The sequence below is a fragment of the Harpia harpyja genome, chromosome 11, assembly GCF_026419915.1.
Source record: "Harpia harpyja isolate bHarHar1 chromosome 11, bHarHar1 primary haplotype, whole genome shotgun sequence".
NCBI lineage: Eukaryota > Metazoa > Chordata > Aves > Accipitriformes > Accipitridae > Harpia > Harpia harpyja.
This window is the reverse complement of record NC_068950.1, coordinates 35,110,446-35,120,858: the sequence shown is the minus strand read 5'-3', so window position 1 is coordinate 35,120,858 and position 10,413 is coordinate 35,110,446. Positions and strand designations below refer to the sequence as shown.

The 10,413-nt window shown below is 42.3% G+C and overlaps 1 protein-coding gene across 1 annotated transcript; it reads left to right on the top strand.

Moving 5' to 3' along the window:
- Positions 1 to 2,442: 2,442 nt before the first annotated feature.
- PRDX1 (peroxiredoxin 1) lies at positions 2,443 to 10,204 on the top strand. The gene is made up of 6 exons (XM_052800847.1): positions 2,443 to 2,581; positions 5,557 to 5,673; positions 6,682 to 6,835; positions 7,109 to 7,231; positions 8,082 to 8,212; positions 9,823 to 10,204. The coding sequence occupies exons 2-6, from the start codon at positions 5,568 to 5,570 to the stop codon at positions 9,906 to 9,908; spliced, it is 600 nt and encodes a 199-aa protein (XP_052656807.1). The 5' UTR covers positions 2,443 to 2,581; positions 5,557 to 5,567; the 3' UTR covers positions 9,909 to 10,204.
- The last annotated feature ends 209 nt before the right edge of the window (positions 10,205 to 10,413 follow it).

The following is a 10,413-nucleotide window of genomic DNA, read 5'->3' as shown; positions in this document are numbered from 1 at the left end:
GCTTTCTGCATGTGCAGAGATCAGCTCTACAGAACACGTGCGATGATGGATCATCTCTGCTGTAGAACAGATGTGTATGCACTCAAGGTGCACGCCCAGCATTGCCCAAGCCCAGTTCACATTACTGTTCCAATTGAGTTCATCTTACTTCTAGGAGTCCTGAATATACTTACATAAAATCCTCAAATTCTCTTCTGACAAAATGTGTAGAAACCCAAATGTGCAGTAGTGTTCTGAAATAGGGCCCATTTCTTTGCTTTTGTTCTTACACACAGTGGGGGTTTTGTTTTTCACATCAGGGACCCATTCCCAGCCAAGATACATGGTAGATACTGTGATCAAAATGATACATGTAAAATCTGGCGTGGCTACCAATTTGGAAATCTTTGGGTAGTTTCAGTGCTCTGGCACTGCAGGGCCAGCCAGCTCCTCTGTCTTAATACATAAACTACTTACTGTGGCCATATCTGCATGGATGGGTGCAGAGGCCTACACTAGGGCTCCTGATGCTTCATGCTAGTCAGGTACAAGCTGATCCCGTCTGGCAGCTATTTTAGCAGAACACTACGCCATGGTTAATCCATTGTGCGAAGAACAGAGTGTGTAGAAGCAAGGTATGGAGAGAACCCTGTCCTTCCAGCACCTGCTTGGATAGACATGCTCTTTCTTTCTTGGAGAACTTAATTTTTAAAAATCTTTGTAGCATCTTACATCTAAAGATTGAAAAAGGCTACAAAACCCATCTGCTCACTAAACAAGGAGCAGCCCTGACAATTTATCACTCCAAAACTTCCAGAAACTGATGTTTGGAAAGACTAGCTCGGAAACAAATCAGAAATAATGAGGCTGTGGACATATGAATGGAAATGCAATGCTTAAGGCACAAACCTGGAACAAGCTGCATGCAAAATGGGTATATTATGCACCTGAAAGTGTGAGAAATGAGCATAACAAGCATTAAAGGAGTCTGAAACCATGAGAAAGTTGTTACTGCTTTGTCCATTGGTAAACATGCCAGAGTTGCAGTAAGACTACATTGTTCTAGAGGTTTTAATTAGGGCTGCCTGACCTTTCAGGGGTTAATCTGTTCACAGGTTTATGGCCTGAGTTGATAGGTAGGTATGTACATGTCTCAATTTATAGCCCTCAATTGTCATCACAACACTGATGTTAAGAAAGTTAACAAAGGTCTTTCTGTAAAAGATTAAGCATGCTATAACAATAGAAACAGCGGTAGATAAATTGTTTGCATTAAGGTGAGTGCGGATTTCTTCCTGAGCACATATATACATGTTATTTTGCTTTTATGATTTGAGAAGTAATTTCTTCTGGGACTGAAACCAGTCATCTCTTGGGTGAATCACCACATGGGTATGGTCACCCAGCAACACTACAGAGTCATGTAGATTAAAAACATTAAAAGTTTGTTAATCCTTTGTGGTTTTCTCCTCATTACAATTTATAATCAAGTTTTAACAGGTATAAGAAATGCAACTGAAACTGCAAAACAGACAGTAAAAATCAGTTGGTAAACATGTTTATCACTTTTGACTAAAGCAAGCAGTTTTGTCATTGATATGTCCTTAATGGCCTTTAGTGTTCATTATCTAATAAAGCTTTTATGTTTAAATTCAGGGTTTGGTCCTCAAAAAGTACCACACTGCTTCAATTCAGTCTTGCATCCAAACACAATGCTTATAAGGATTCACTGAGGCTAAACATTCTTCAGAGCAGCTTCACTCTGGGAATGGTGCAAAAATCCCTGAATTGAGTAACTCTGTCTTCCAAGAGTTTCCATCCTACCCCCAAAGCTCAGAGGTTAGACTTAAATTTATTTTTCAGCTTTTTGCCGAGTTGTATGACTTAGATCAGTCTTCCCATTGATGGAGAAGAATCAATTAAAGCCTTGGGAATTAGTATCAGGTTGAAGAGCCAGTTGGTGAAGCAGAGCGAGAGGATGAAGATTTAACCCCACGCCTATGTAATACTGTGCATGCATATTGCTTTGTTAATAGGTCTGATTTTATTGAAGTCAATGGCCGACTCCCATTCACCTAGACGTCTTACTCTCCCTCAAAATCCTCTGTATCCTCTGCCTCTTTGATGCCTTCTAATAATTATAGCTTGGTTATATTAAGGCATTAAAAAGTAATTTCTTCTAGCAGTAAGCCATCTGAATCATCCTCCCGTTAATTGTCTGCAACCATTACACTGGGTATTTCCATGGCACCTCCAGGACACTACCCAGAGAATTAGCTCCATTTATTCAAATTCTTTTGCTTCTTCCAGCAGCCCGGGGCAGTGTCCCCGGTTAGATAAGCCACCGAAAGACCGCTATCGACCAAGCCGCCGGGGATCGGCGCAAATCTGCCAAGTCATGCTGCCCTTGCGAGCGAGCGGCCGCCCCGCCCGCGGCGGGCAGGGAGGGGAGGGGAGGAGAGGAGGGGCGGCGGCGGCGGCGGCTCCCGTCTCCTCGCGAGACCGCGGCGGGTATAAAGGGGGCGGTGCGGCGGGGGCTGCCGCAGTTCGGGGCGTCCTCGTTCCGTTGCTGTAGGTCGGTGCGAGCTGCTCGGCTCTTTGTGTAAGTGCGGGGATGGGGCGGGGTCCGGGGTGTCGTTCATTTGCGGCTTTGCACAGTGCGGTTTTTTCTCCCCCTTTTTTTGTGTTTTTGGGGTTTGTTTTGTTTTCCCCTCCGCCTCTGCGCGGATGGGTTCTTGAGCGAAGCGTGCAGGGCGAGCTCTTGCTCTCTGCATCCCGCCCCTAAGGAGCGCTCTGCGGGGGCTACCGCTTTCTTCCCTTGTTGAGTTTCCCCCCCCCCTTTTTTGGGGGGGGGAACAGATAACTCTTTCCTACGCGCCGGCCTTTATCAGCTCTCCCCGTTGTGCTGCACGGGGAGGAGCCGCGGGGGGTGATCTCGGAGTGGGGGGGCCCGCAGGCAGGCTGCAGCGCGCCTGCCGACAGCGGAGCGACTTCGCAGCGCGGCGGCGCCCCCCTCCCCCCCCCGCCCGCCGGGCTGGAGGCTTCGGCTCAACGGTGGGCGTCTGGCGAGCGTGTCGGCATCTCGCTTCTAAGTCTTTAAAAAACAAAAGTGCTGGATTCAATTTGGTGGGGGGGTGTAAGGGGGCAGGTGTCCCCTGTCACAGAGCGATGTAGTGGTTTTTTGCGCAGATGAAGGCTGTGATCTCGCTTCAGAGGTCTTTCAGCAAAACGACTGTCGTGGTCTGCGTGTAGCTGGCTGCGGTATGCTCGAACCGAGGAGATTTGTGGCAATATCGCTCTTTTCTGACCACAGCTCAGTAGCTTAACCGCATTTTTGTGACAGTCTGAAGGCAGCAAAGTGGAAGGCTGATGGTGTGTTTTGAAATGGCCTTTTGCTTTTGTTCAAGATATCCTAAAGGTATGAAGAATTGCTAGTTAAGAGTGCAGGCTTGGCTTATTATAATTGCAGTTTGAAGATAATTGAAGTCGTGTGTGGCTATGAGCAACAGAAAGATATTCCAACCTGATTCAAGTGTACTTGATTTGCAGTGTCCCTGCTCCTTTCCTTTAGAATGAAAGGGAATAACATTGAGTCTGGGTTAGGAAATGCTGTGGCTAAAAATCCAAGCAGAACATGTGAGAACATATGCGAACCCCGTACGGAAAAGCAGAAGCATTGGCAGGTCTCTGAGGAAAGCAGATGGTTCTTTTGCAGTACAAGGCAACTGAAATCGCCTGCCAATATTAAAGATTATCATGTTACCTAAAAAGGGGGCAATAACTTGTAGTTTATAAAGGGGAAGTATCAAAGAGTAGTCTGACAGCTTTTATTTGACATTGAATTCCTAATAAAACACTCCAGGGGATTGCCGATGGAATATAGGAGGACTGGCATAGTACTGAGCAAGGATGACCTTGAGATTGAGTAATGGAAAAGAATGTAATTCAGTGACAAAATGTGGGGTCATGCACTCCAGACAAAATAGCTCTTGCTTTTATAAGGTGAAACTCACTAGTTAGAGGCATCTCAAATAAATACTGTGCAATGGCTGTCCCCCCATCCCTCTTACAGAACTGCAGTTTCAGAATTGTACCTGCATTCATGGCTACACGTCATGCTTGGCAGAGGGATTATTGATGTCTAGACTGCTTCAATATAATCCTAGCATACTCTGTAGTTCTGGCCACCATCATCCATAAGACTTGCTCCCAGTCTGCTGCTGTTGAAGACTAAACCCTTGGATGAACATGGGGATATTGGCCTTTGTTGCAAAAGCCAGTTAGAAATGCTGAACATGTTGGCAGTTCTCAAAATGAGAACTGAGATGTAGATGATTACTGTCTATATACTGTCAGGGTATGTAAGAGAAACTTTGAAAGCTAAAGCCATTACTAAAAAGACTAAACTTGGGTTGAAAGCTAAATGCTTATGACTTGTGGGCTAGTTCTCCAGGAAGAAAGTGGCTGGCAAGGGGGAAGGAGCCAAGAAATGAGGTGCACTCAACCTTTTTTAGAATGGACTTGGTGCCTTGCAGGCAGGACTTGGAAGAATCCTTGTGTCTCGGCTTTCCTTGGCAACATGAAACTCATGCTAACCTTTCAGAGGTTTTTTCATCTCCAAGGCAGCTAGTGCTTGTAGCAGTGTATAGAATGACTTAAGTGAAATTACTTTTAACAAGATTTTGAGTTGAAGAAACAAAGTTCATAAAGTTACCTATTTGAAAGATTATGCTCTGGAAGTAACTGGAGTTCTAAAGTCATATACTGCATTCCCAGGCTGAGCAGAAATACTGTACAGGGTGTATTACAAATTACTAGCTTTTAGGGCAGGCAACCAGATGTAGAGTTCTCTTGTCCTTGTGTACCCTCTTACTCTTTCCCAGTAGACTTGGAGGGGAAAAAACCTGGCTGTACTGATTTAAGACTTGGTGAAGTTTTAATTGTTAACATAGAATGTGATTCTCATGTATACTGTGAGTCTTTCTAGTTGCAAATAATACAAGGTTTAATTGTTTAGAAGGCTGAAGTGTAGTTCTGCAGAGCACTGTCCTCTGGGGATTAACAAAAGTTCTTTTCTTCTGGAATCAACAGGAACATAAAGTTTGAGGTCTTAAATTTCCTTGTAAAATTGAACAAGGGTCTCCTCATCAAAAGGTCTAAAACCCAGACTTTCTAACTCATCCACCAAGTGGAACAGGAAGACTTGCAGAGGGCTGCTAAAATTCTAGGCTAGCCCTCTCCCATACCCTGAGCTGTTACTGGTTGAAGATAACTGTTACAGTATCATTAGGAGGCTAATAAGCCATAGATCTTGAAGTGCTAGTGGATATCTAGGCTATGATTATTGAACTACATCTTACTGTCCTGCTGCTTTAGGAAAAAATGTTAGTGTTTTGACTGGACTACCCGGGTGACAAAGTTAAAACTACTTTCACTCTTAAGCCTTGTGTTGCAGGACCCAACTGCTGGTAAACTGTTTTTGGTGTTCAATCTAAATTGAGAAGATGCTTTGAATAAATGCTTGCTTCCAGGTGGAAATGTACTATTTAAACTGTATTGTTATTAACTCCTATCTAGATTAAATCAAGATGTCTTCAGGAAAGGCTTTCATTGGAAAACCAGCCCCTGACTTTACTGCCACGGCTGTAATGCCAGATGGACAATTCAAAGACATCAAACTCTCTGACTATAAAGGTAAACTTATGTGCTTCTCTAATTACACAGATATAATCTGGCCATATGCAGGAGTGGAGTGCATCTAAGGATACATCTTGATTTTTGTTTCAAAGTAATAGTGACCACTTGGCAGTAGACTGAAGTACACAACTTGTGCAGTGGTTCTCAGTGATGGTTAGAGTATGCTTGGGAAGCTGTCAGCAGCATGGCTGAATGTCCCAGCTATGGTAATTGTTGCTAATTAGCATAAAATGCCTCTAAACTAATCTCAGATCAGGCTTATTTGTCCTGTTTATTGTACTATGAGACTGATATAATGTCTCCAAACTGTGGTACAGCAAAATCTTCTATTGTAGGCTTTCTGTCAATGGAAACTAGATTCTTTCCTCTAACCAATGAAGTTCCTTTCTCTAGAATACTGGCAAAATGTTTGCCTTACCAGAAAAAAGCTTACTAAAATCAAAGGGAAAGCCTAAAGTATTCAAGTACTAATGTGGATGGCTTTAGAAAGACATTTATAAGTAAGCTGTGGCCCTCAGGCTGTGTGAGGGCAGTGAGTAGGTATAGACTAGTCACCTGCTCAATTAAAATGTCTCCTTGGCTTGTAGCCTTTCAGACCTGTGGCATTTCTGCACTCTTAGTATTCAAGCATAGGGTCTTCTAGCGTGGGTACTAGGTGTACTCTGGGGAGGCCTATGGGACTAAACCCAGGAGACAGGCATTCCCCGTCAAATTTGACAGTCCTAGGTTTGGAGACTTCAGTTGGGTAGGGTTCTGTGTTACTAGCTGTAGAGTTGCCTCAGTGTTGTAAATGGTATTTGGCTGAAGTGTAAATCCCATAGGTGCTTTATGGGCTTGCAACCTATATAGCAAGTCTTAAAATAGAGGCATTTGTAGTGTACAATTTAATCTTTAAAGGTTGTGTTGTATCAAGCACTTTCTCCTCTATCAGTATTGGAATGGTTGATACTGATTATGAGAACTCTTACAAAGGTAAGAGATTAACTGGTTATACTGTTCTTCCAGGAAAGTATGTTGTGTTCTTCTTCTACCCCCTGGACTTCACTTTTGTCTGTCCAACTGAGATTATTGCATACAGTGACAGAGCTGATGACTTCAAGAAAATTAACTGTGAAGTAATTGGAGCTTCTGTTGATTCTCACTTCTGTCACCTTGCCTGGTAAGAATCAGTCTTTTAACAGAGTATTCTGCCTGGTCTCAGTTCTTGCAGGAACTGAATCCTGAGTCTAAACTTTCTTACTGAAGTATCAAATAAAGGCACTTGGGCAGTATTGGTAGCACCAGGTACTTCTGAACAGAACTGAGCATACTGTTCAGTTCTTCTGTTGCCTCCTGGCAGACCAAGTATGATATTGCAGAAAGGATTAGCTTTTGTTGTACCTTATACTTTATTCTGGTCTGTATTTTTAACATTTAAACTTTGTTCTTTTAGGATCAACACTCCTAAGAAACAGGGTGGTTTGGGTACTATGAAAATCCCATTGATTTCTGACACAAAACGTGCCATTGCCAAAGAATATGGAGTACTTAAGGAGGATGAAGGTATTGCATACAGGTAATATGCAAGAAGGTAAACTTGCTGTTGAAGTCTTATGTTGCAATACATGGAGCATGTCAGATGAACATGGAGCTTGCATATACTTGAACACCTGCAGCAAGCTGAAGCTGTTGGCTCTTCTAGAGGTAAACTGCTTCAAGCTATCAAACACTCTTATAAGGGGAAATGCTATGTGGTTCTCCTTAGTGTTTAGACTTTTCATGGCTTTCGTAAGCTAGATAAATGCCTGCTGCTTCCCTTTGATTACCTATCTGCACAGGTGGGAATCTCCTCCAGGTGAGCTTCTGCAAACATTGGTAATGCAAGACCTACATAGTCATGAAAGTGATTACAGGTATTTAGTGATTAAAGTACAGTTTAAAACCCAAGCCTTAGCTTTTAGTCGACTGTTCAGTTGAAGTTGCTGAGGGAGCTGAACTTCTGCTAACTCTCATGACTTTGGAGGACTAACTGATGAACCATTGCTGGGTTGGGCTTTTTGAGAACAGTGTGTGTAGTTATTCTTTGAATGTAAGAATGCCTCTCCTTCAATTCACCTTTTCCTTGGGTTTCTCTTCCGTTTTGTTTTTTCTACTAGCATCTTCCTTAAATAGGAAATGTTGCTTTCCTGCATTAGACTTACCTCCTGTCCCTCCTAGCTCCTGCTGAATGTTAAGCTTTCAACTGCTAATGTTTCAGTGCTATGCATACACCAAAGGTATTAGTTTTTTGGAAGAGGTAATACTAGGTGATGCAACTTACTGCCATAATGGAATACTGAACTTGAGTTTTTGAAACTCACTTCAGTCTAATCAGTCTTTCAAAAGCTGTGTTTAACTTTAGGGCTGCTTTCTTTTTTTTTTTGTAGGGGTCTGTTCATAATTGATGAGAAGGGGATCTTGAGGCAGATAACAATCAATGATCTTCCTGTTGGCCGTTCTGTTGATGAAACCCTCAGACTTGTGCAGGCCTTCCAGTTTACAGATAAACATGGAGAAGGTAAGAGTTCTTCCTCTTTCTAATCTCAAATGTTTTTTCTAGAGAACAGTATTAACTAGGCAGGTTAAATCAAGGTTTATTGAAAGGTACTAAGTACATGTATTGATCTGTGCACAACAATAATTGTGCTGTCTCTTGAAATGCAACTGGTTCTGTAAAGCTACTTGTTGAAGGACACCATAGTGCTATATTTATCCTATTCCAGTTAATTGTCCATTGAGTACTTGCTAATGTTGAAACATCATGTAAATCAACTTGGTGCTGGATGTCTTGCCAAGCACATAGCAGTTGTTTCTCAATTATACACAGAAAATACTTGAGACAGCAGTGAAGAACACGTAATAACTTGGCCTGCAACAGTAAGCATAATTTAGACTCTGCTCTCAGATTTGGTAGGTTGAGACCATCAGTACTAATGCAGTGTTTTACACAGTCTGTTAAACAATGTATTTAAATTCCCAGAGAGCCTGCTGATCTCTGTGTCCATGTGTAGTAAGGGGAAAATGGATGAGAGTCTTTGTGCCCATAGTTCAAGAATAAGGTACTTGAGGCTGGTAGCTTTTCCACAGGAATTAAAAAAAAAAGGCACTGCAGATGAAAGGTTTGAACCAGGTTATTGAAACTCAAAATTACTATGTAGGTATTGGTAGTCTTCAACTGCCATTAGTTGATGACATGTGTTGCTGCTGGTCATACTTAACTTGCTTCAGAATTGGTAAATCAAGGGCAGATTTTATTAAAACAAGCTGCTATTGTGGCTATGCTATAGCCTGAAGAGAGTCAGTGTTTCTGAACTTGTATGCCATCTTCTGTCAGCTGAGGAGTCATCCCTAATACTTGGTGATGCAGCAGTCACATGTCATGCAAATGAAGCCTTCTGGGGTTTACTATGCCCTGAAGTAGTCAAAAGCTGGCAAAAGCTTTTCCTCCAGAACTAGGACTGCAGTCTCATCTAAACCAGGATAGACCACAATAAGGTGCGTAGCAACACTCAGAAGCTGAGAATACTATAGCTAAAATTGCCAGTCTTCTGTGGAGCAAGCATCAAGCTTTGAATGGCTGTATACAAGGAAGACTGTCCAAAAAATGCTGCTCAGGAGTTGCTGAGATTTTGAGGCCATGGAACCTCTGCATCTTGGGGGCCTTTTGGTAGCCGTACAGGGGAACTAGAGACAGTTTTAACTCTTCTTCCCCTTCCCTATTAAACTGGAGAATGGGACTAGGGTTGATTAAAGGTAAGGAAAATATAGACTTGACAGGATCCAAGGAGAGAAGTGTACTGTAAAGTTGTAAAGCCTTTCTGACTCAGGCTGCTGGAGTTCGTGTTACCTTGCTGTCAAGCTTCTGTGAAGCTTTTAAGTGGGGTGGGGAGGAGTGCATGTGTAAAGGGCCCACTGTTCATGGGCAAACACCTGGTTCCTTGGGTGCTACTAGCTAGTGAATAAATGGAAATAAGTAAAATAAATTGAACGTAATGCCACACTGAATAATGCACCTCCTGTATGTTGCAAAGATGTAAACATGTTTTGAGTTGCTAGTTTGCTTTAATGTTGTGTAAAACATGTTATGCAGGGGCAGCTGGTAAGACTTAAACATTCTTGTCATTTCAGTGTGCCCAGCTGGCTGGAAGCCTGGCAGTGACACAATCAAGCCTGATGTTCAGAAAAGTAAAGAGTATTTCTCCAAGCAGAAATAAACTTGTTCTGAGTGGAAACTAGTATGCCTTATGTAAAGAGCAAGCATCAGTTATGAACTTTGACTAAGTCATTGCATCTGAGTCAAGGGATCATGTTGTAGGTATAAAAAGTAACTTTTTTACTTGAAGGCAAGTTTGTCCTGTTGACAGTACCTTCATAGAAAATCTTAAATGATCAATATCTGTACATCAAGCCCTGTTGACTTTAGTGACAATGCAGTGTAAGTGGTTAGCCATGTGTTGCATATAGAGCAGTGGTATCTTTTTGTAACTCTATTAAACTTGTGGAAAGAGCATACTGTCTACTGTTCTTATGTATAATCATCAGGAGACCTGCAAGCAATGCAGGCTGCATTTCTGAAAGCTCTGTCTACTGAGCTGTCTGTAGACATCTCAATTCCTAGAGACCTTTTACAGCTCCATTAGAATGGAGATACTAACACTTAATTTTCATGTTGCAGTAGTAAAGTACTCTGTACACTCTTCATGACTTTGCTACTATGTA